The 24,922-nt window shown below is 50.1% G+C and overlaps 1 protein-coding gene across 4 annotated transcripts in view; it reads right to left on the bottom strand.

Annotated features, from left to right (window-relative positions):
• HOMER2 (homer scaffolding protein 2) overlaps window positions 1–23,964 on the bottom strand; it is a 103,174-nt gene extending 79,210 nt beyond the window's left edge. Inside the window, exon 1 of one of the 4 annotated variants that reach the window (XM_001927296.5) lies at window positions 23,589–23,964. In XM_001927296.5, the coding sequence (XP_001927331.2) occupies window positions 23,589–23,593 (5 nt within the window). In that variant the 5' untranslated portion in view covers window positions 23,594–23,964. Of the gene's footprint in view, window positions 1–23,033 lie in introns of all 4 variants that reach the window. The other 3 variants (XM_021098885.1, XM_005666110.3, XM_021098884.1) reach the window with 3 other exon arrangements.

Genomic DNA, 24,922 nt, shown 5'->3' with positions numbered 1-24,922 from the left:
AGTATTCTTTAGGTGCAGTCCAAAAGCCACCTCATTAACATAACAAAAGATACCTCTTAGGCTCTCACTGCAGAAAATTTCAAGGGTTGGAGGAGCTCTTTGCCAGGAACAAGGAAGATCAAATATATGTTTCCTACTTTTTTTGTTTGTTTGTTTTGTCTTTTCTAGGGCCATACCTGCAGCATATGGAGGTTCCCAGGCTAGGGGTCGATTCGGAGCTGTAGCCACCAGCCTACGCCAGATCCAAGCCTCATCTGCAACCTACACCACAGCTCACGGCAACGCCGGATCCTTAACCCACTGAGCAAAGCCAGGGATCGAACCTGCAACCTCATGGTTCCTAGTCGGATTCGTTAACCACTGCGCCACGACGGGAACTCCCGTTTCCTACTATAAATCACAGTATCACAGAAGCCTTCCCAGGCCTCGTCCAGGGCAGACGCCCTCCTGGCGCCCTTTGACTCCCCCTTCAAAGCACTTTTCCAACTGGACTGCGGGGTTCCTCGCAGTCCCCTCAAGATGATCCTCTCCCCGCCTCCCTCAAAATCCCCAGCCTTCCATCGCTTGTCATCAGACTCTGTCACCCATTACCCCTCACTGCCGTCAACCACCAACCCCCATGTCACTCCCCCTCATTTCCTGATGATTTTAGCTCCTAGATCACAGCCCCTCTCTCCTACACTACTCCTGCCCTGATTCTCAGTCACCTCAGTCCTCGCATAGACGGTCCTAGCCCTGGTCTCCCAGTGGCTTAAACCTCCCTCAGCCTCTCCCTTGCCCTGTCATTACCTGCCACTTATCAGTAACTCCAAACCCATCTGCAGTCTTCACTTCACGCATCCCACTCTGCAACTGACACCCACTCACCCACCCCGGCCCGTTCCTACTCCCGATCACCTTGACAGCTCTACTGCCCACAGCATGGATCACCTCTAATATGTCATAAAATTTACTTATATTTTTCTTTACTGTGTCTCGCTGGACCGTAAGCTTCAAAAAGGCAGGGATTCTTGTCCCTCTGGTTCACCAGCATCCCCATCACCATGAACAGAACCTAGTAGACCGGACACTCAACACTCGTTGAATGAATGAATTTTTTTTTTTTTTTTTTTTTTTTAAGGGCCACACCTGCGGCATATGGAGGTTTCCAGGCTAGGGGTCGAATTGGAGCTGTAGCCGCTGGCCTGCATCACAGCTCAAAACAACGCTGGATCCTTAACCCACTGAGTGAGGCCAGGGATCGAACTTGTGTCCTCATGGATTCTAGTCAGATTCATTTTCCACTAAGCCATGACGGGAACTCCCTGAATGAATGAATTTTAATTATTTTTGTCATTACTCAAGATCCATTTTCCCTGCTATATATACTGTAAGCTCTATAAGGACAGAGGCCAAATCTGTCTCAGTTACCTCAAAAAGTGCTCAGTAAATACTACTTAACTGAGGGACTGATGGGGCCTAGTTAGGATGCATGAATTGTGGTGTTAGCTCTTACCTCCTAAGGGCAAAGCTGCCTGCAATGGTGACCGCCACCTAGACTGCTTGGATGCAGCTCTGTTTCCACGGGCAGCCACTCGAATACAGGTGACCTAAATAAAGCTGTTGACTCTGATAAGCACCAAGCAGCAGAAGCCCTTAGACACGGAAATCTGAGCACATACAGTGCTTTCTGCCGCCGCCATGCAAATACTTGATCCCATGGACCTGGAAGAAACTAATTTTATCTGTTACCAAGAATAGTTTCAGAGACCACCTGAAAATTTTCAGTCAAAAACCGATTACCTAGAATACCCGCAACCAGGAACTTCCTCCTAGCAAAAAACACCTAACAAGATCCTATCTAGGTTTCATAATTTTCAGTCTGTGACTTCCTCTTCAAGCTGCACTCATGATTCACTCCGTTAGCTTAGTCCTTCGTGGGTAAGATTTGCTCTAGGAAAAAGGACATATAAATAAACCCAACAACCAATTTTTGTAAGATGCACAAAGGGAACCAAAGGTCACTATTTCAGACTTAGTCTGACTTCTTGCCTAGGAGAGAGGGGCTTGAAAATGCCTCTCTCCTACAGAGATGAAGTGCTGGTAGGGAAACCAGTCCCGAAAACCACATCAAACACCTTCCCGCTCAGGTTCCCAGAAGGCAGGTCCTTGGATCACAGACAGGAGAGCTCCAGCTACAGCAAAGCCGCTACAACACACAGGGGGAAAGTTCTCTCGGGCCTCTGACGCAGGCAATCACCAAAAGTGTGAACCCCTGCCGAGTATGGGAACAGGCCCTGATTTACAGCCACAAAGCAGGTGAGAGCAACGAGGGCTTTGGCGTCCTTCCCACCCTGCTCTGCGTCAGGTTAATAGCGATATAACTCATCAGCTGTTAGACCCGGACTAACAGGTTTACTTACTGGAGACTTAAATTTCTATTACGTGATCTGAATAGTGTCTTAATAGATGTGATGACAGCACACAACTCAACAAGACTGAAGGGTTAAGTCATTCTGAGCACCTCTACTGAAATCTGAGTAATATAAAGGACCAGGGAGAAACTAGAAGAGAGAAGGATGACAAGGGCAAGACCACAGAATGGTTCAGTAGATTCAGGGCAAAAGAAATCTGCAGCGGAGTTCCCTTCGTGGCTCAGTGGTTAATGAACCTGACTAGGAACCATGAGGATGAGGGTTCGATCCTTGGCCTCTCTCAGTGGGTTAAGACTCCAGCGTTGCTGTGAGCTGTGGTGTAGGTCGGCAGCTGTAGCTCCGATTTGACCCCAGCCAAGGAACTCCCACATGCCATGGGTGTGGCCCTAAAAAAGCAAAAAAAAGAAAAGTAAAAAGAAATATCTGCAGAAAACTCACCTGCGTGAATGACCAAGGTGTTCACAGCAGAGTAAATACCTACTTTTGACCCCTGCCCTCTGGAAGGTGTGCCAACAGAGCTCCCTTAAAGCACGCCTCTGCTTTTCTTCCAGACCTCAAGTTGTACTTCTGAAACATTGTTTTTCTCATGGAACTGTAGAAGTCTCAGAGTCAGACAACAAATATAACCACCAACCCACTCAGTGTCCTGGCTGTGTGATGTTAACCAAGTAACTTAACCTCTCTGAACTCATTTCCTCATCCATGAAACATGAAGCTTAAATGAAATAATGCCTATAGATAATCAACACACATTAGTTCCTCTCCAGCTGGCAGAACTCAATCTTCGACAGAAACCAAATAAGACACCACAATGACTGTCTGGCATAACCTCTGTCTGTCCAGCAGACCATTCTATGGCCTCAGAGATAAAGAGCCTGTATAATCACAGGCTGACAGCTGGGAAATAACTGGCCAGTTCTGAGATGCCGCCATGGGTCATCTGCCAGAAGACAAAGCAGCCTTCTCTTCCCTGCACAGAGTTTCCAGAAATTTCCACCAAGTACATACAGAAACCAGTGCCAATACTACAGCGGCTGGGAGGGTGCAGGTGTGGCCCGAGGCCACAGTCACCTGACGTGGGCAGTCAGTCACATGGCCAGGAAGGGACAAATAAGACCAACTAAGAATTCAGGGGGCTGATACAAACAGCTCCCGGGGAAAAAACATGCATTTTGGTCACATGACACTTTTATCCTTTTTCGTGACATTTCCAGAGTTGTACCAATTTCACCGATTGCTTGAAAGGCAGCTCTGTGAAGCTGCATCCATTTCTCTACAAGGACAGCCGCCTCCGGCACCCACTCAAGCCCTCCCCTTGAGACAGTGGCTCCCAGGGGTCCAGTGTGACCAGGCTGCCAGCCTGCCCTTCGCTGTGTACTCTACTTAATTATTTAAGGAATGAGCCATTGTTTCCTTTGTGGGCAAAGCTTTCAGAATATTTAAAATTCATGGGAGAAGCCAAGGAGTGGCTTTTTTTAGCTCCCTCCCTGGAAGCAAGTGATAGGGCTTTCAATCAGGTTGTAGGATTCCAATTCCAGTTTTCCAGAATATTCCACCCTGGGTGAGACATGCCTGCTTAAAAAAAAAAAAAAAAAAAAAAAGGGAGGAAGCTCTGAAAAAAGTCTAACTCAATTAATCATCAGTTTTGTCCCATGGGAGTCACTTTCAAATTTAGCAGATCAGATTCTGTTGCTACCAAAGCAAGGAAGGACCCCACCGGGGTCCCAGGAACACACTGGGCCACAGGGGCCCCTCCAAGAGAGAAAGCTGTGCTCCACCTCAGGCCCAATTCAGGACTCGTCTTACCAACTCCATCCACGTCACAGAAAAGATGCCACAGACCATCTAAGTGGGCAACTGAGGGCCCTCGAAGGTGGGGCTCACCGCCCTTGATGAGGTGTGGGGGCGGGGCACGCCCTGGGGCAATGCCTAAGGAGTACTGTTCCCACACCACAGAGGAGCCACCTGAAGGCCCACTCCCCAAAAGGACAGTGAATGCACTGTCTCCAGAAAGGCAGGCAGGCCTCTGGGGACCTCAGCAGCCCAAAGCCACACCTCTGAGCACCTGCCGAGGCTTCATCTCTCCCAGCAAAACTCAGCCCACAGCCCGGTCTCCCTGAGGATGAGGAACACCTGGCAACGCCCAGAGTGGTTTGTTCTTCAGAACAAGAAGGTTTAGACAAAGCTTCCGCCCACATCACAGGCCACCTCCTTCCGTCCCTGCCCTGTGTACGCCCCACCCATGACAGGTGCTCTCAGCCTCCCTCAGACACCCACTGAGCCAAAACAGCTCCCTGTACCTCCCTCCCACCTCTCAGAGTCCCACCAGACGTGTCCACAGGAGCAAATCCCCCTCCTCCAAGTGGCAGCTGGGCATCTACGGGGAAAGAGCTCTCTCCTCCCCCTACCCTCACCTCCTGGCCCAAGTTCTCCCTTCTCAAAACCAAGTCCTTTAAACAGGTGGTTCTAACCGCTTTGGGGTCAAGGACCTCCCTTTGAAAATCTGGTAACAAAAAACTAAGGACATTCTCCCCACAAAACTACATACAGATAGACCGTTCTCTGTACAATTTATGGGGAGGGGTCTTCACAGACCCCTGGACTGCATGGAGAGACCCCACTTTAAGAAACCTCCCTTCAGGAACCCTTCTACACTGTTAGTGGGAATATACTAACTGTTAGTGGGAATATACTGTTAGTGGGAATATAGCTGGTGCAACCACTATGGGGAACTTGAAGGTTCCTTTAAAAACTAAATATAGAACTACCATATGATCCAGCAATCCCACTCCTGGGAATATATCCGGAGAAAACCATAATTTGAAAAGACACCATACACCCCAATGTTCACTGCCAGGACTATTTACAATAGCCAAGACATGGAAGCAATCTAAATGTCTATCAACAGAGGACTGGATAAAGAAGATGTGGTGCATATATACAATGGAATATTACTAAGCCATAAAGAAGCATGAAATAATGCCAATTGCAGCAACATGAATGGACCAAGAAACTATCATACTAAGTGAGGTCGGACAGAAAGACAAGTATCATATGAGACCACTAATATGTGGAATCTAATAAAAATGATACAAAAGCATTTACGAAACAGAAGCAGACTCACAGGTTTTAAAATCAGGAGTTCCCACTGTGGCGCAGCGGAAACAAATCCGACTAGGAACCATGAGGTTGCGGGTTCGATCCCTGTTCTCAATCAGTGGGTTAAGGATCCAGCATTGCCGTGAGCTGTGGTGTAGGTCGCAGACGTGGCTCAGATCCCACGTTGCTGTGGCTGTGGTGTAGGCCAGCAGTAATAGCTCCGATTTGACCCCTAGCCTGGGAACCTCCATATGCTGTGGGTGCAGCCCTATAATGCAAAAAAAAAAAAAAAAGGTTTTGAAATCAAACTTATGGTTCCCAAAGTGGAAATGTGGGGAGAGGGATAAATTAGGGGTTGGGATTGATATCGACACACTACTACATATAAAATACAGAGGGAACAAGGACCTATTGTACAGCACAGAGAAATCACCTCAATACTCTGTAACACTCTGATTGGGAAAAGAATCTGAAAAGGAATGGATATACATAAACGTATAACTGATTTACTTTGCTGTACCCCTGAAACGAACACAACTTCGTAAGTCAACCATACCCCAATAAAATCTATTTTAAAAAAAGAAGAAAACTTCCTTCAAATTATTCTCAGGGAGCATGCATCCAGACCCCTCCCACTCTGCTCTCCCTCCTCCAAATATCTTTCCAAGGTCTAAAATTAGAAGAACTGGCCCCCAGAACCAAATACAACATTCTAGACACAGAATGAAGCAGAGCCACCACCTCTACCACAGCCATCTCATACTTTGATTAAAGTCTTCAAAGTTTTAGCCGGCCTTTGAGACAACCACACCACCTGGGCTGACTCCCCTGAAACTCACCATCAACTCGAAATCCCACACGCTCAGAAAGATCTGCCCCACTTCCCACCCCTTTAGCTGGGGGAGAGCCAGGACAGCACATCCTCCCGGTCACTCAGCAGCATTCGGCCCTGGGTCCTTGCTGCTCTGTTCATTCCCAAACCAGAGCCAGTCCTTCCCTCCTCCCTCCTCTCTCCAGTCCTCAGGGGGCTTCACTGAAGTCCTTGAAATCAGCAGGGCACCAGCAGCCCAGCCAGAATATTCCCTTCACCTTCATGCCTTAAGGGACCCCAGGCTGGTCCCTGAGGACAGCCCTCACCCCCACACACAGCTCATCCGCTCCTCTCGCCTCCCACAAAAGCAGAACATCAGAGGAGATGGGCAACTGGCATCCTGGTGGCCCCCCAGTGTGTGGCTCTCTCCGTGCCCTTGGAGGCTAGGCCATTCCAGCCACCTGCCAACCACCCACTGTCACCAGCCTCCACATCATTTCCTGCCACTGATCAGGGGCTTCAGCTCCAAGTCCAGCTTCCTCCCCCACCCACCTCCCGTCACCACCACCACCACCCACTCGGATGACCCTCAACACCCTGGCTGCAGCTCCCTGAGCTCCTCCAGTCCAAGGCCTTCTCCCCCTTGCCTGCGGGGACTTCACCTTCTTCCTTGGAAGGCCCAACGGTCTATCGCTGTTCCCAATCCCGGAAGAATACCCTGCCTCCAGCCTGGCAAAACCCCACGGATACACCCTGACATCCGCCTCCCCTGTGCCTGCACCCAAGCAATTGAGCAACATCACGAAACGGGGTGGACGTGTTTCACTTTAAATGCACATTCTCTGACCCCGAACTGTCACTATGAGATGGCCCACAAGCCTGGGTTTCTCTGGGAGGTTGGTCACCTGCTCCCAGACAATTTCACACCTTTTTCTTCTCTTTGAGCTTCCCATCCCCGAGCCCCCACCCTTGCTGTCAACTGAAGATCTGGCCTCGCACGTCACGGAGAAAACGGGAGCCTAGGACTGGAGCTCATGCATCTTCCACCACACCCAGACCTGCCTTCATCTGCTCCGACTGTGGCCTCCTACCCACCTTGCCAGCAGAGGGTGCCTCCTTCTCAGCACGCCCAGGGACAGACTCTGCACTGGTGCCCTGAACCCCACCCTGTCATCTTCTCAAGGCCCCAGCTCCCCCTGGGCAGAACTCCCATTAGCATCCACGATGCTTAAGTACCTTCCCCTGGTTCCCACAGCTTCTCACGATGTCTTCTCTCTCTGCAACTTCTTGGAAAAGTGGTGCACACATTTCCCATGCAACTCCCTTCCCAGCCTCCTATTTATCTTCCAGTCCACCTGGTGCCCCGGCTCACCTCACCAGTGATGGGGCTCAGGCCCGGGGCCACCAGGCTACCCAGTTCCAGGCTGCACCCGCGGCACATGGAGGTTCCCAGGCTAAGGGTCAAATCGGAGCTACAGCTGCTAGCCTACAGTCACAGCAACGCAGGATCCGAGCCACACCTGGGACCTACACCACGGCTCACACCAACACCGGAACCTCAATTCACTGAGTGAGGCCAGGGATCAAACCCGCAACCTCATGGTTCCTAGTCAGATTCATTTCCGCTGCGCCACTACCGGAACTCCTGAGGCCTCCTTCTTGAGACACAGGGCCCGTTCCTTCCAGTCCTGAGCATTCCTCCTCTGTCTTTCTCACCAGCTCCTCCTCTGCTACTGCCCCCTCAATGATGGGCACTCCTGAGCCCTCTCCTCCTCTGCCTACTCCCTCCGTTGTGACCTTGGCAATCCATCTCCAGTCTGACCTCTGCTGAGCCCAAGATGCATGTAATTAACTGCCTTCTGCCCAGCTCCACCTCAAGCCTAATGTTTGGCTACTTGAACTTGGCCCCTGCACTCCCCTCCTAACCTGCTCCTCCTGCCGGCTTCCCCACACCTACTACCTGCTTAATGCCTACACCAAAGGGGTCCTCTTTATTTCCTCCCTCTACCTTACCCTTGCCCCACAGCCAATCCCTCTGAAAGCTCTAACAAAGCCATCTCCACACCATGTGTGGAATCTACCCACTTCCCTCCCTCCCCTCTGCCCCTTCTCAGGCTCAGCAGCACACTCTCTGACCTGGAACCCAGGAACCCTGTCCCTTCTCCTTGCTTCTGGCCTTGCCCCCTTCCAATCCATCTCCAAAGAGCACCAGACAAGTCTTCTTAAAACTGAAGAAGGGATGGAGCTCCCGTCATGGCTCAGTAGTGAACGAATCTGACTAGCATCCAGGAGGACGCAGGTTCAATCCCTGGTCTCGCTCAGTGGGTTAAAGATCCGGTGTTGCCGTGAGCTGTGGTGTAGGTTGCAGATGCAGCTCAGATCCCACATTGCTATGGCTGTGGTGCAGGCCCGGTGGCTACAGCTCTGATTTGACCCCTAGCCTAGGAATCTCCATATGCCAAGGGTGCTGCCCTAAAAAGCAAAAACGAACAAAAACTGAAGAAAGTCTGGGCCACAGTCCCGTTAAAACCCTCCCATCTTATCCAATCACACGGCACCTCGAATCAGAGCCACAGTCCAGGCCACAGCCTTGAGGTCTCGTCTGCCCTCATCCCTGCCTACTGCCCTCCATCCCCAAACTGGGCGGGTGCCCTCCCCTCACCTGCTGCCAGCCAGCCACGCAGGTCTGATTTCAATTTCTCAAACATTCAGGGCAGCTCCTTCCCACGCTGGGTCTTTACATCTGCTCCTCCCTCCGCCTAGAATGGTCTGCTCCCATTCTTCACACGATGTAGCAGCTTAAATGTCACCTCTACAGAGAGGCATCTCACAAACACACGTTCCTAAAGCCCTTGCTTCTCTCCCTCATGGCACTGAACACAACTTGCAGTTATTTGTGGATGCTTTTAAGAGGGTGTTCTGGGGGGTAGGGGGTGGGGCTGGGAGGAGGCAGAGACAGGTGGAAGCTGTCTCCCTCGCTAGAATGTAAATCCATGGGAATAAGAAGAACCATGTCTGATTTTATCATTACATGTTAAAATGATAATATTTTGGATAGGTTTGGTTAAAATACATTAAAATTCATTTCACCCATTTCTTGTGCTTTTTTAATGGACAACAGAACAACGTAAAATTACCTACGTGGCCTTGGTATTTCTATTGGACTGTGCTGGCCTGGTTGGCAGGGATGGGAGAGCAGATGATGATGTGCTGACACAGCCCTGTGTTATAGTCAAATGTTTTATGCGATAAACAACATAAAGTGGCATGAGCCAAGTATTGAGGTGTACAGAAGACAGGTAGGTCAGGCTAGGTTGGAGCAGGCTTGAAACGCCAAACTAATGGGGATGAAGTCATGAATCGCTGCTACTTAGCTGGCCGCCCTACAAGGAGCTTATGCCAACTATCCAGTACCTGTGCAAATGCAAAGGCCAATGTTGGAACAACAGAGGATGTGTTTCAACATGGTCATAGAGCACATATCCTAATGCCCATCCCAACTCCAAGGGATTCCCAGGCCTCTGCGAATGGACCTGCTGCATAAAAACTTGTCTGCATAAAAACTCAAAAGTCCCCACTTCTCCTTTCCCCGTCTCATACTTAGAGAATTAGACTCGTCACAAGCAACGAGGTTCTGCGATGGCCTGGTTTTTCTGGACCATCTCAACTTCAGGCCACTGCAGGACTCAGAGCGGGGCCAAGGAGAGAGCGCTGTGCAGAAGGACTCAGCCCATTGTCCGTGGACACAGGCTAAGTCAGAGGGTGGGAATAGGGAACAGACAAGCCGTACCCACCTGAGCCTCTGCTCTCTTCAGGTCACCACACTAACATTCATTCCCTCCAAGAGATTATCTGCTCCCATGGAGCAAGACAATCCACTTCTCACAGAGGTTAATAAACTTACAGATCTCATTACTCAAAGAGGTCATGCTGGCAAGAATTTTAATGCCTGTTTTAGAAAAAGTCTGGAAGAATTATTAACGACAAAGCAATGGCTGGCTGTTCAGAGAAGGGAGGGCAGAAAGGTGACTGACGGGGATGAAGCAGGCTCTCCCGCCTCCCACACAGCATCCCTGAGGGCTGCAGACAGCAAAGCACCTGGAGTCCAACCAGGGTGGCCATCTATACGGCCCACTATCTGGGTCTGGGGCTGCTTGCCTCTGCTCCTGCCTCCTCCCCCCGCCACCGCCCCCCCCGCCCCCGTCACCTGGCAGGTAGGCAACCTGTCTGGCTGTGGCAGCTAGCACCTTTACAACTCACGCTCCTGAATCTCCACCTCCCCACCCCCACAAGGTTGGTCATCAATCTGTATTTGCCTCAGCTAACTCCCTGCCCCAGAGCCTCACAACCAGCTCTATCAAACCATCTCCTTTCTTCCTGATCTACCACTTGGCTCTCAGATCCATTCCTTAGCTCACACTGAGAAGGAAAAGCCAGTCGACCCAGCTGCTTCATTCCCCCTTCCTACCTCAGCCTCAAAATGCCTCCATACCTGCACCTTGCCTGGTCTCTAAGGAAGGAAAAGCTGGTCCACCCAGCTGCTTCATTCCCCCTTCCCACCACCGCCTCAAAATGCCTCCATATCTGCACCTTGCCTGGTCTCTAAGGATGATCCTCCCAGCCCTCTTTGGGAGGTTCACTTCTATAAAGCTCTTCTTCTAGTGCCCTCCTGACTCCACACTCACTGTACCAACCTCACTGCCTCTCATCTTTCAATCTCCTCCTTGTCTTTCCCCTCAGCCTCCCAACATACTAATTTTATAAAATGAAAATCAGCCTTTCTTCTACCCTGACTCACTGTCAAGTTCACCTTCATCCTCAGCCAGACTTTATTCCCCTACCGCACACTCACTCCTTAAACCACTGCAGGTGGATCTGTGCCTTCACATTTGTCTGGAACTGCCCTTGAAATCTGTCAGTGTCCTAATACTCCCACCCCCACGCCGGGTTTTAACAGCCTACACCGGGGGTCTCCACCCTGCTTGAGGTTTCTGAGGCTTTCTCTGCCCCGGCTTCTGCAGCACCTCTCTCTTCCAGCTTTCCTCCCATCTCATCACCTCTCAGTCTCATCCACTGGCTCCTTTTCCTTCTCTTTAACTATAGTCCTTTCCCAGATTTCCATCTTCATCTTCTTGACCCTCTGTCTCCTTGAGTGATCAAATCATCTCAGGTGGGACAGCTCTCAAATCTGAATCTCTGATTCTATCCAAAATAGAATGGCTGAGTGCCAGAAGTGAATTTCCACCAATAGAGGCCACCCCATCTGACCCACCATGAGAAGAAATTCACAATATCCACTCAAGACTAAACTCTCATCAATTCCTCTCCCCGCAAAAAAACTGCATCTCCTCTTCTTGAGACTGGTGTTCCCAATCTCAGTCAATGGCACCACCACCCATGCAGTCATCCAGTCTAGAAATATCCCAATTGCTGGCAACTCCGCCTCTCCTTTTCTCATTCCAACCATCAAGAGCCATGGGTCCACCTCCCACATGACTCTCGGGGTGTCTTTGCACTTTCCAGAAAATGCATTTTAAGAACATGGATTCTGCTCTCAAACAGGCTTGAGTTTGGTTCCCAATTCTGCCACGTCCTGGCTGGGCGCTTGAACAGATTACTGAACCTCTCGAGCCCAGTTTCTCCAACGACGAAAGTGAGGGTTAACTGTGAGGATTACATGAGAAAAGGTAACAGACACACTCTGCCTAGTAACTCCAACCCACTTAGTCCTCAGTAAATGACAGTTTCATGTGCGTCCTGATCTAGCCACTCTATGGCAAAGGCCTTCAAGCTTTCTACCTCACGTCTCCAGCAAGGTGCCTTACATATATTTTTTCTATTTTCTGTATTTTAACATTCCTAAAAACTGTCTCAGATCTAGCAGAGAACAGGGCCAGGGTGTACGTTATATAAATTGATGCCATATCTGCGTTTGGCCCTCAACATTTCTTGCCTGGACTGTAGCTGGTGCTACTCTGCAATATCATCTCTGGAACAGTTTTCCTAAGGCAAGTATCATTCTTCTCTTCAAAACGGAAAACATTCCCTCCCTGCCTATGGACTGAAGTCCAGATTCCTTGCCATATAGCATGTTTCTGCCTCCTACCCCAAGTCACCTCTTCTCTCTGAGCCCACTGCCGGCCACCGCCCAGGCCTCATTCTTCGATACCAGGACCAACTGCTCCCGTACCTCCAAGCTCGCCCACAGCCAGCTCCCTGCCCCCCGACAGGATGAGGTCCCAACAACTTGGCCCAAAGGCCCTTCCTTCATGCCTATGCCTTCCTGACCCCTTCTCCTCATTCACCCTTTACTCCACCGCTCTTTCTCACCTCCCTGCCCACCACGAGCAGCTAACGCACATCCCAAAATGTGTTTCATTTAATCCTCACAACCACACTACAATGCTGGTACTGTTATTATTTCCATTTCATGGACAAGGAAACTGAAGCTCAAAGAGGGTCAGCATCTTGCTCCAAGTCAAAGAGCCAGCGAATGGCCAAGCCAGGCCTGAGTCCAAGGTCTCTGTTCTTGACCTCTGTGGTCCACTGTCTCCCAGGGGCAGCTCTCTTCATCTAAATGCTCCCCCTCACCCTGGAAAACTCCTCCTCAACGTTCAAGATCCAGTCCCAAGGTCACCTCTTTCAAGAAGCCTTCTCTGGAGTTCCCGTCGTGGCACAGTGGTTAACGAATCTAAGAACCATGAGTTTGCGGGTTCGGTCCCCGCCCTTGCTCAGTGGGTTAAGGATCCGGTGTTGCCGTGAGCTGTGGTGTAGGTCACAGACGCGGCTCAGATCCTGTGTTGCTGTGGCTCTGGCGTAGGCTGGCGGCTACAGCTCCGATCAGACCCCTAGCCTGGGAACCTCCATATGCTGCAGGAGCGGCCCAAGAAATAGCAAAAAGACCAAAAAAAAAAAAAAAAAAAAAAAAAAAAGAAGCCTTCTCTAACTTCTTGCAGAGTTAAGCATTTCATCTGTGTTCATATTTCAAGAACAAGGCTTATCTCATTACCCTAATTACCAGCCCACCATCCATCTCCCTCAGGGGAGAGCAGGGACCCTGTTCTAGCAATCTGTCTTCCCGGTGCCTGGTCCAGAGAAGGTGCTCAAGAGCTGGGTGATGGTCACTGGCTAAAGAGTCAAGAAAGCTACATGAGCTGATGAAGAGAAGAAAGGTGACCGGCTGGGTTTGGATCCATACGAATGGATGGAAGTCAGAGGTATAAGACCCTGAAACCAACTACTGTGTAGTCTACATGGCCCCTGGTCCCATATCCTCCCATGTTAACCCATTAGATCAAGTTTGTTTAAAGTCCACATCCCCCAGTAGACTGCAAGCATCATGGGACCAATGATGTTCATCACTGAGTCTGTTCTTGCTGTAGGTGCTGCCTTGTGTCAGGTAGACACAAAGTAGATGGCCACTATTTCTTGAATGAATAAGTGAAAAATACATAAATAATCAAACAAAGGGCTCCCTAACCAGCAACACAAATCCCCATTCTGATGTTCGCAATGGGGAGAAACCCCTTGGGACTATTTTGCCTACACTTGTATCTCTCCATGAATCCAACAAGGCGGCACATTGGCTGTCTTGCTGGCACAGGTGGGTCAGCTTCCTGACCTTCCCCATCCTTTGCCCATACTACCTGCGAGGCTTCGTGATATGCGGGAAGGCTTCAGAGGGCAAACCTCACACTGTCTGGGTCACTGAATGACAGGGAACCAATTCTGGCACTCGTGAGGTTTGGGAGTAAGCCTCTGAGGACTCGGGGAGTGCCCAAGAGGATTAAAGATGAAGAAGGGAAACTCATGGACTTGGAGAACAGACTTGTGATTGCCAAGGGGGAAAGGGGAGGGAGTGGGATGGACTGGGAATCTAGGGTTAATAGATGCAAACTACTGCATTTGGAATGGATAAGCAATGAGATCCTGCTGTATAGCACTGGGAACTATATCTAGTCATTTTAATGATGGAGCATGATGGAGGATAGTGTGAGAAAAAGAATGTATATATGTATGTGTGACTGGGTCACTTTGCTGTAGAGGAGAAAAATGACAGGACACTGTAAACCAGCTATAATGGAAAAAAATAAAAATTAAAAAAAAAAAAAAAGATGAAGCAGAGACCGCTCCCAACCACGTACTCTGAAGGGTACCTCAGGAGTCACCTTGGATGCCCATGTCCCATCCAAGGCAGAAACAAGGATGAGGATGATAATGAATCTGACCACCGTTCATGGAGTATTTACGTGTCAGACATTGTGCTGAATGCCTTACACACACTGTTCTTATTAATCATCTCAGTCCTTTAACAAGATGAAGGCAGGGAAGCTTAGAGAGAGAAAATGATGTGTCCAAGCTCACACAGCCAGCCTGGGGGGTAGGGTAGGGTGTCCTGCACTTAGCCATCCTCCCAGGCCCCCTGACAGGTGGCTCTCCATAACAATGAACTCATCCTGCTGAGGCAGCCAGCTGTACCTTAGGTCCACTCGGAGGGGCTGGAGAGGTCCTCATCCTAGGACCAGCCTCACTGCCGCCACCTTCACCGGGAGCTCCTTTTCCTGCCCTTTGGAGCCTTGGGGAACAGGCTCCGTTCCTCTTCGCCAGGAGGATCTTCTTCGTCACCCCTCTCTCTCCCCCAGGACAGCACAGACCCAAGCATCTCTCGTGTCCTCCATCTAGCTGAACGATTCCAATTAAAAGCTTTCCCAATTAAAAATCCCAAAAGGAAGCCAATGCCCAGGGAGCAGGGTCTGCAATATTCCTCACTAATTGGATCCCTGTGGACAAACCCCTACCCCATAACCTACAGACAAGACGTCCCCCCAGAGCGCAAAGGCAGGAGGACGACAAAGGGCTGGCTGGGCGGGCCTGGATCTGGACCAAGAGCTCCTGAGGGCAAGGCCAAAAAACGGGGCCTGGCAGAGCCCCTGCTGCAGCTGGGAGCCAGCCTCGACTCGGCTGGGAGGCACCTGGAGACTTAAGGGGGGTCTCCCAACGCGCAGCTCTCAGGCTACCTTATCCTAACCTCTTCTGCACAGGGTGGGGGTGCCACGGGCCACAATTCCCCAGCAGAGGACGACGACTATCAACCAGGCTTGTGAATAAAAACGTTTTTTTTTTTTAAATCTGTCTCTAGTCGTTGACAAATGTCTAAATGTGTTCCCCACACGCATATTTTTATTCTAACAAGCTAATTTGAAATATAATTTAAATAAATTCTACCAGAATGATACCATATGACTAACAGCACCCGGCGGCGGCAGAACTACTGGAGACTTCATCGTACATTCGGCAGAGGTTTCCAACCTGACACTCTTCCCACACATCGCACACACCCCGCTAGGAAACTGGCTGGCGCTGCCAGCGCTCACCTCCAGGCCTATAAATACGACCCGGGGCAGCCTGTGTGCGCAATACCTAGAAATGCAGATGTATCCATGCGGGGCTTGGAGACCAGTGTGTCCAAACCAATTCAAATTAGCAGCACTTTGCCCCCATTCCCACCCCCACCCCTAGGCTTCTTTTCCCTTAATTTATTTTCACGCCAGAAAAAAAAAAAAAAAACAAAAACAAAGTCTAACTCTCAAGATCCATAAGGACTTGGTATACCTGAGAGTTCTGAATATTCTGAAAAATGCCTTTTTTTTTTTTTTTTTGTCTTTTTGCCGTTTCTTGGGCCGCTCCCACGGCATATGGAGGTTCCCAGGCGAGGGGTCGAATAGGAGCTGTAGCTGCCAGCCTACGCCAGAGCCACAGCAACGCAGGATCCGAGCCAAGTCTGCGACCTACACCACAGCTCACGGCAACGCCAGATCGTTAACCCACTGAGCAAGGGCAGGGATCGAACCCGCAACCTCATGGTTCCTAGTCGGATTCGTTAACCACTGCGCCACGACGGGAACTCCTGAAGAATGCTTTTTCTCTGCTGCACACCTGCCTGGGGGCTGCTGTTCACTTCACTTTTGACAACCGTGAAGGAAGTTCTTCTTTCCAAATGGAAGAGGAGCGCCCATCTTCATGCCATACCCCAAAAGGAAGTCTTTTCCCAAAGCTTTCAGGCGCTGATGCAGGCTGCCATAACATGTCCCAGGACTCATCCAGGTGGTTTTTGTTTTTTTGTGTGTGTTTGTTTTTTTTCTCTTAATTGCCTGACAACGGGAACAGGGACTGTACCATCCTTCCTGTAGTATGTCCCTCCCAATCCCCTCGCCAGAGGCAGCCTCCCTGAAGGAGGGACCTGATGCCCACCAGACAAAGGATTCTGCAGCAGAAGGGGCGCTCAGGAGTGGGCACAGGGGGCTTTCTAATTGCAGGGGGCCTTCTCACCCGGGTCTTAAAGCAGAATCGCTCTGCCCTGCTATTTCCAAACAAGCAGGAACAGTTTGAGCAGCTGGGTCCCGGTCCACCAACCACCCTTAGCAACGACGACGAATCCTTGGTGTTCTTACCGAGATTCACTAAGGAGCGGTGACTCACCCAAAATTACACAGTCACCGCAAATTACCCAATGTTCATTGTGATCTTGGTCTCCCCTACCATTTCTTCCCTTCAGTAATTCATTTAAAGCAAACAATTGCTTTAAAAGATGATCAAAATGTCTTTTTTTATTTAAATTATAGCCTGCCTTGTTCTAGAAAGGGTTTGAAGCAGGTTAGCAAAGATGTAGCAAATTCAGCAAAACAACAAGTCAGAAGTAGGTTTGGATTTAAGTGATGACATGTATTTATAGCTACGGGCATGGAAAGATGTCCATTCAAGGTATTTTAAGTTGAAGAACTTATGTTACAAAACAGATGTATGATATGATTCCATTTTGATAAAAATAGACTTGCACTATGTAGACATCTCTCTAGACACAGAGACATGTATACATGGAAAAAAAACTGCACAGACATCCGTTTGATGATGGAGGTTATCCCTACGACGTGCGATGACAAGTAATTTTCACTTCCTTCTCTCCGCTGTTATTTTCTAGGATGAACATGTAACATTGTTATAATTAGAAAAAAGCGAAGCTATTTCCATTTCGTTGTTTTAAAAGGTGGTAGATGAGAAAGGATGAAGGTAAAACAAGGGTAGGACCATAAAACTGAACGAGGAAAAAAGGTAAAGGATGATGAGGTCTGATTAATTAGCTAAGGGTAGCTCTTAAGTTCCCCGGGAGCCATCACAGAAAGGAAACTTAGTAATTTACACAAATCCCTGAGTCCATCAGACAAAAACAAACCACCTGTCCTGCCCTGCAACCTCCTTCAGGGGACTGTGTACAAGCAGCCAATGTGCCCTCGACTGCATCCTGAAACCTGCAAGGCCAGGAGTTTCAGGACTGCTTCCAACAAGAATGATGGCATCTCCCCAAAGTGAAAGTCCACCCAGAGCATTCATTCATTCCTGAACACTCATTCATTCAGTACATACCTCTGCAGTGTCCACCCCATGCCATGTGTATTTTTATAACTCTGACACCAAGGGTGACAGTAAGGGCTGTCTATATAATGAGGGTGATCCGAAATACTAACAGTCCCCCTAGGCATCTGCCCACAGTGTTCCCCAAACAGTTCCTCTGACACCCTACGGATTGCAGCATTTTGTGTAAACTCACACATAAAGCTCGAACTTGTATATGTGGCTTATCTCTTCTTCAAAAATATAAACTCCACAAGGGCAAGATCTTACTAGTAGGTCTGCTCATCCAGGATCCCCAACAGACTCTTCAACTGCCAAACATCTGAAAAGATTGTGTGAACCTGAGAAAGTGAAGTTTTTAAAAACCCACAGAGGGAAGTTCCCATTGTGGCTCAGCGGTAACGAGCCTGACTAGTATCCATGAGGCTGTAGGTTCTTTTTTTATTATTATTTTTATTTTTTTTATTTTTTGTTTTTTGTTTTTTTTTGGAATGAGGATGTAGGTTTGATCCCTGGCCTTGCTCAGTGGGTTCAGGATCCAGCATTGCTGTGAGCTGTGGTGTAAGTCAGGGATGCGGCTCGGATCTGGCTATGGTGTAGGCTGGCAGCTGCAGCTCCGATTGGACCCCTAGCCTGGGAACTTCCATATGCCACGGGTGCAGCCCGAAAAAGCAAAAAAATAAAAATAAAAATAAAAAAATAAAAAACTCGTAACAGGACCAAGAGAAGACAAGTTCCCTCCATCCGAGAGACTGCCATCTATTTCAGTCAACAGAAACCCCAAAGAAAAGTCTGTAATTTGTAGGAACTATGTAATTAGGTGTGATTCAGGAGAAGTGGAAAATTAAAGGAGATGGAATAATCATCAAAAGAAAGCTAATCAGTATAGCTTTACCAAGAGCAGGCCCATGGTGTTAGATAACCAAGATTGTGGCATCTGTACATTGCAACATAATCTCGGCCGAACAAAACAAATGAATGTAAGCTGAAGCCAAACAGAAATACAGTAGATCTTGTTTGTAAACAGTGACAAAATCATCCAAAAGTCACCACGGCACACAAGCTGGCTTTTCGGTTAGCCTTCCGCAGGCGGGTAAAAAGATAATTTACAACCCCAATGCGCGGATGACAGCCGACAGCCTGAAAATTAACCCAAGTCACAATAAAAGCTACGTGGCTTGCTTTAGCATTAAAAGAAAACCACATCCAAACGTGGCTTCTTTCTCTCTTGGCCCTTGCAGCTCTCATTAAGCATGCTCTATAAAAGGTAATCCAAAAATTATCACAACTTCCAGGCCAGCATCCAAGCGAGGCTGCCCACCACTTTCAAGCATTACCTCAATCGAAAAATATTTATTGGAGGCCTAGACACTGTGCTAGGTGTTGGGATACCCTGGTGGGAAGGGGAGGCTCCCCTGTGGGATGCTATCAGGGAAGGCAGATGATAAACAAGTAGACAGAACCCAAACAACAGCAGGTGTGCTGGGGTGAGCAACTGTGGGAACAAAGCATGGCTGCATTCGAGTTTAACAGGGGTGGTCAGGAAAGACCCTGAGCAGGTGATCCTGAGATCGAAATGCCAAGGAGGAGGAGGAGGAAGGTACCTGCAGAGCCAGGGCAAGAGCTTTCCGGGCAGATAAAAGAGGACGTTCAAGCCCCCCCCCCACCACCACCACCACGGGCAAGGAAAAAAAGGAGGCCGATGCTAGCAGAAGGCGGTGAGGGACGGCCAGAGTGGTTGGGAAGATGGGCCACAAGCCAGGCCCTTGTCGGCTAGAGGGTGTTTAAGGAAAAGAGTGATGTGACCTGCTGTAGAAGCCCATCACTCAGGCTCCCACCTGGAGAATGGACTGGAGACACCCCAGGGTGGAAGCCGGGGGGCCTGTTGGGAAGTTAGTCCAGGAAGGAGGCAACAGTGGCCAGGACTTGAGGAGAAGCTATGATTACAGGGAGAGGTGAATGCACTCCAGATAACATCCCAGAAGCAGAACACCCCCCACCCCCACACCAGACCCTCTGCCACCCTGGATGTGGCAGATGAGGAAGAGAAGAATCAAGATATCTTACAAGTGGGTGGGTGATGGGGCCGTGGACTGGGATGGGGAAGACAGAGGGAAGGAGAGAACTGGAAGGGTATCTAGAGTGCCCTGCACGGACAAGAACAGGAAGCCCTGAGGAAGGGCTGTGTCCGGAAGCACAAACATGGGAGTCACTAGCATTCAGACAGGACTTAAAGCCATGGGGGGTGGGTGGGGTGGGTAGGGGAAATGAGGTGCCAGGATGGGATCATATTACCTAGGAAGAGCGTGTTGACAGAGAAAAGGAACCAGGACCAGTCCCTAACCAACCCCATCACTCTGAGGTCAGACAAAGAAGTCATCAGGAAGGGGAGAGGAAACCCAGAGGAGAGGGGTGTCGAGGAGGAGGGAGCGGCCCTGGGGAAGGAAGGCTGCTGAGAGGGGGAGAGAGACAAGGACAGAGATCTGGTGACTGGCGACGTGTCCCCAGGCTGTGCCGGTGGAGAGGTGAGGGCAGAAGCTAGACTGGAGACTGTCAAGGGCTAACAAGTGGAAGGTGAAAGATACAAATGGACACGGTGTGTTTGGACATCTCTTTGAGATGCGTTCAGGTGAAGGGCAGCGAAGAAGGGTAAAATGAGAGATGCTGAAGCTGAGCTGTCCAATATGCGGCCCCCAGCCACTCATGGCTATTTACGTTTAAATAAATTAAAAATTTGGAGTTCCCGTTGTGGTGCAGTGGTTAACGAACCCGACTAGGAACCATGAGGTTGCGGGTTTGGTCCCTGGCCTTGCTCAGTGGGTTAACGATCGAGCGTTGCTGGGAGCTATGTGTGGTGTAGGTCACAGACGCGGCTCGGATCCTGTGTTGTTGTGGCTCTGGCATAGGCTGGTGGCTACAGCTCTGATTTGACCCCTAGCCTGGGAATCTCCATATGCCGTGAGAAGCGGCCATAGAAAAGGCAAAAAGACAAAAAAAAAAAAAAAAAAAAAAAATCCCTCCATGAAATAGTATGTATACATGTATGTGTAACTTGGTCCCCAGGCTGTATACAGCGGAAAAATAAATAAATAAATAAAAATACAAATCCCTAAGACTGAAAAAAAAAAAAAAAAAAAAGCAACAATAAATGCTGGAATGTGAAGTTGAAAAAAAAAGTGCCGCTTCGGCACGCCAGCCACATTTCCAGTGTGGTTGGTGGCAGCCGTCTTGGACCGTGCAGACACAGAACATGCTCATCAGTGTGGAAAGTTCGACTGGACAGCACGGAACGAAAGCATGTTTGCACACTGATGGGAAAGACCTTGGACAGAGAGGGAGACGGAATAGTGAGAAATGCGCCCTGCAAGAGGGATGAGATGGACAGTCCCCCAGGAGGGGCGAGCCTCTGGAGGGACAACAGGTGGGAAGGAAAGCACAGGGGCAGCGGCACGCGGGACTGCAGGCGTGGCAGGGAGCAAAGATTTTTCCTTGGTCTGTGGCTATATTTTGTCAATGAACATGTGTGTGCTGAGGAGAGAGAAGTCTGAGGAGGGGAGCAGGTATGAAACCGCTTCCCTGGGGAGGGAGAGCACAAGCTTACCCGGGAAACCACACACTAAATGCAAATGACTTCCCAGAAGCGGGAAATAGCAGTGAACATCTGAATGGGGAAAAGCATCTTAAGTGGGGAAGAGAGAAATTTGGAGTTTTGTTTTTTTTTTTTTTTTTCTCTTAAGTCTTGGTCATGTCTACACAGTAGAGCAATGACAAAGCTGCAAGGTTTCCTACTGGCTGCCCTTTTTGGTTCATCCCCCTCCATCCTACTCAACTCTCGGAAAGGATGACATTGGTTCTATTTTCGGTTAATATGGCTCCCTCCACCCTCCTCTGTCTGAAAGGCTTATCCAGCCCTTAGCTCCATCTCAATTTACAGCTATGGTTTGTACGTTCACATAAATTATAGAAGAGGTAGATATATTTAAAATGGCAGAAGTAGGTAGGAGTTACAAACCAGCGCTTTCTTACAAGAGTGAGTAACAGACATTTATCGGATGATGTTAAAATTACATGAAAGACATATTCTGTGTTTAAACAAAATCCCCAAGCTACTCCTCCCTCCCTCTCTACAAACAAAAATTATTTTCTGACATTTTCTTTAAGCTTTTATGAGTAAACATTTTCATTTCCACAGAACTATTTGATCTCAACCACAGAGTTTCAATATTTGTTTTTTGATCATGCAAGTGTGTTGGGCTGCTTTGGCTGGGGGGAGGGGTTCAGAGACCGTTAAAATTACCAAATTCCTTTTATCTTCCATCTTGAGACCTACATTTGCCAACTCTTTCTTCCCATACATTTTTTTTTTTTTTTAAATAGGAAATCTGAGACTCTCAAAGGCTCCTACTGTACAAAGAGCAGCCCTTTCATAGACAACTAACAGGTCACTGGAAATGTTACAGAAAAACTGCTTCCCAGCCAGGGTGCGCCTCTGGTAAAATCGCTCACAGCTTCTGTACATGTGAAAACTGGGCTGGCACCAATGCCTTAAGCAAATCTCCTGGCCCCTCTCTGTCCCCCATGATCTGTCCATGTTGGCCTGGAGTTCTCACACTTCCCTTCTCAGAATTCCTCTTGGTCTGCCTCTGGTTCCTCCAAACACTTTACAGACCCCACAGATAAGATTCACTGGGTAAGTAAAGGGACCTCAGAAACTTATCTGGAGTAAGGACAATAAAGCCACTGACCCATGGCAGGCCACCAGGACAATCTTTTTTTCCCCTTTCCACTCCTCACCAATGCCACACAGCAAAGCAAGCTCTCTAGACTCACCCAGCAGAAGTCTTTGGGTCACAAGAAGGTCTGTCTGAAGGGCACTAAGCTCAGCGGCAGGGCACAGAGAAATTCAGGGACTCTGGTTCACTCACCCAGCCCCACCCCCACGCCCACTGTCAGGCTGCCGATGGGCTCAAACCCTCATCAGTTGCCCAGCCTGGGAGAAGGTACCCAACCACTTCAGGCCTCGGTTTCCGCACCTGTGAAATGGGCAGAACAACCATTCCCTGAATATGCACAGCGCATCATCAATATGCGCTCACATCAGGAAGCAGATGTAAGGAGTTAATTGTGTTATTAGCACCGCGGCTCCCTGACTCACAGCACCTACTGCTCAGAGAGACGCCAAGGAGAAATCAATCCTGCTTTTTAAATTACTTTATATACTCAGAAGCATTAGTCACTTCGACAGAGTACTTCAACTTCTCTGAGCATCTACTCAGTTGTTTCAAAGACTGAAGCCTTACCTTGACTCCTCGCAGACTTCCATCATCCTCAGCCATCTCAAAGCAGACTCAAAGTCCACTATTCCTACGCTGAGATTATTATTACGTGGTTTGTTCCCTTTCCAGGAAAACTTCGATTTCCATTTTGTTTGTAATAAACCCAATTGTAGAGAAAGACAAACTGCTTCTTGGACTCCCAAACACAGGCCCTGGAGTTGATCGCGTCCGGAGCAAGGGGACCGCGGAATGGCCGAAGCACCGAGGCCGGCCAGGGTGCCTGTCCCCGCCCGGTGCCCCAGCGGCTGGGCTGCTTCGGAGGAGAAAGGCCACGGGTGCGGGGCTGAAAGTCCGCGCTCAGGCCAACGTGTCCCTGCCCCGTGCCCGCGAGCCCGGGCAGAGGGCGCGGGGTCGGGCGGCCCCAGGCTCTCCGGAGCCGGCTGCGCCCCGACTTCAGGCTCCCGGCTCGGGGCGCAAGGGCCCGCCGGCTCGCTGGGCTCCGAGCGGGGAGACGCGATCCGCGGCCCCGCAGCCCCTCTGGGGCTGCGCGCGGGGCGCGCGCGGCGCGGGCTCACTCACCCCATCTCCGGCGCTGCTCCGGCGGCCGCTCCGACGGGGCCTCTCGCGCTCGCTCTCCGCCCGCTCTGCAGCCGCTCCCGGCGCGGCACATGCGGCGGCCCGTGCGCGCCCGGCTTAGCCCCGGCGCCGCTCCATTCCGCGGGGCTGCGCGGCTGCCGCTGCCGCCGCCGCCGCCGCCGCCACCAGGCGCGGGCGGGCGGGGGCTGGGCCGCCGGGGGCTGGGCGGCCGCGCTCGGGCGGCGCCCGCCCCGCCCCGCTCCCCCCGCCCAGCTCCTTACGTAACCTCGTGGCCCCCGGGCCGCGGCGCCCAGCCTAGGGGCGGGGGGCGCGGCCGTGTGCGCGTGGTCCCTCGGCGCCCCTGCTGGGTCGTGCGCGCCTCTGGGGCAGCCCCTTTACGTTTAGGTTTGGTCATTGGCGCGCCCCCGCCCCTTGCCCACCTGGGGGCTTGGCGCCGCGCCTCAAGCGAGCATCCGGCCTGTGGGACTGAGTCCGGCTCGCAGCTGCGGGGGGAGGGGGCGTGGGCCTGGGGCGACGCTTAGTTTGCAGATGCGGGAAGGATGCCCCCAAGAGAAGAAGCGATTTGCCCAAGGTCACACATTCAGATCTGAGCTCAAGGTCTTCAGAATCTGAGATTGGCAGGGCCCCCTGTCGGTCCTTGAAGCCCAGTTATATTTTGCTGTCCATTGCCAGGTGTGGGTGGTTCAGGGTACCCCCGCCAAGAAATTCTGGAAACCATCGTGGCAGGGAGATCCTACACCCACAGCAGGTGTTCTGGGTTCTTCTCTGGGTAAAGATAGGATAGAGGTTCCCAACTAGAGGGTAATCGCTTTTCAGGTGGCTTAATCACCTTGGCTTAGAACAAGGGAAATGGAGATGGCAAAAGTGGAGCTTAAAGAAGAGCAGTCTCTTAATCCCCTTTCTGCACATCAGGTCCTGATCCCCTCCTAAAGGCCAGCAATGGGACTAACCTAACCTTCATCCTCTTTCTGGGCCTTTCACGGGATCATTTTCTGCTGAGAATATACTGCTCACCTGAGCCTGGGCAGTATTTTTTTTTAACTCGGGACAGTTAAAAAAAAAAAAAGTCAAGGAACAAGCCTATGGAGCAGGACTACCACTCCAACCTTACCCTCATCTCTCCTGGGACCCCAACTTGGCCTTAACCCTCAAGGTCTCCTCGTGGGGCTAGCAACCCCTATGTGTATTTTTCTCAATTACAAATCTGATCATATCGCTTTTCTTAAAATCCTGCAGTGGTTTCCCTCCCACTGTCTTTGGGATGAAGACAAGATACAGACATGCCTCCAAAGCCTTGCCTGTCGTGCCTCATCGCC

Source organism: Sus scrofa, chromosome 7 (assembly GCF_000003025.6).
Source record: "Sus scrofa isolate TJ Tabasco breed Duroc chromosome 7, Sscrofa11.1, whole genome shotgun sequence".
Taxonomy (NCBI): Eukaryota; Metazoa; Chordata; class Mammalia; order Artiodactyla; family Suidae; genus Sus; species Sus scrofa.
Note: the sequence above shows the minus strand (reverse complement) of the source record. Positions and strands in the feature narration are given on the sequence as shown.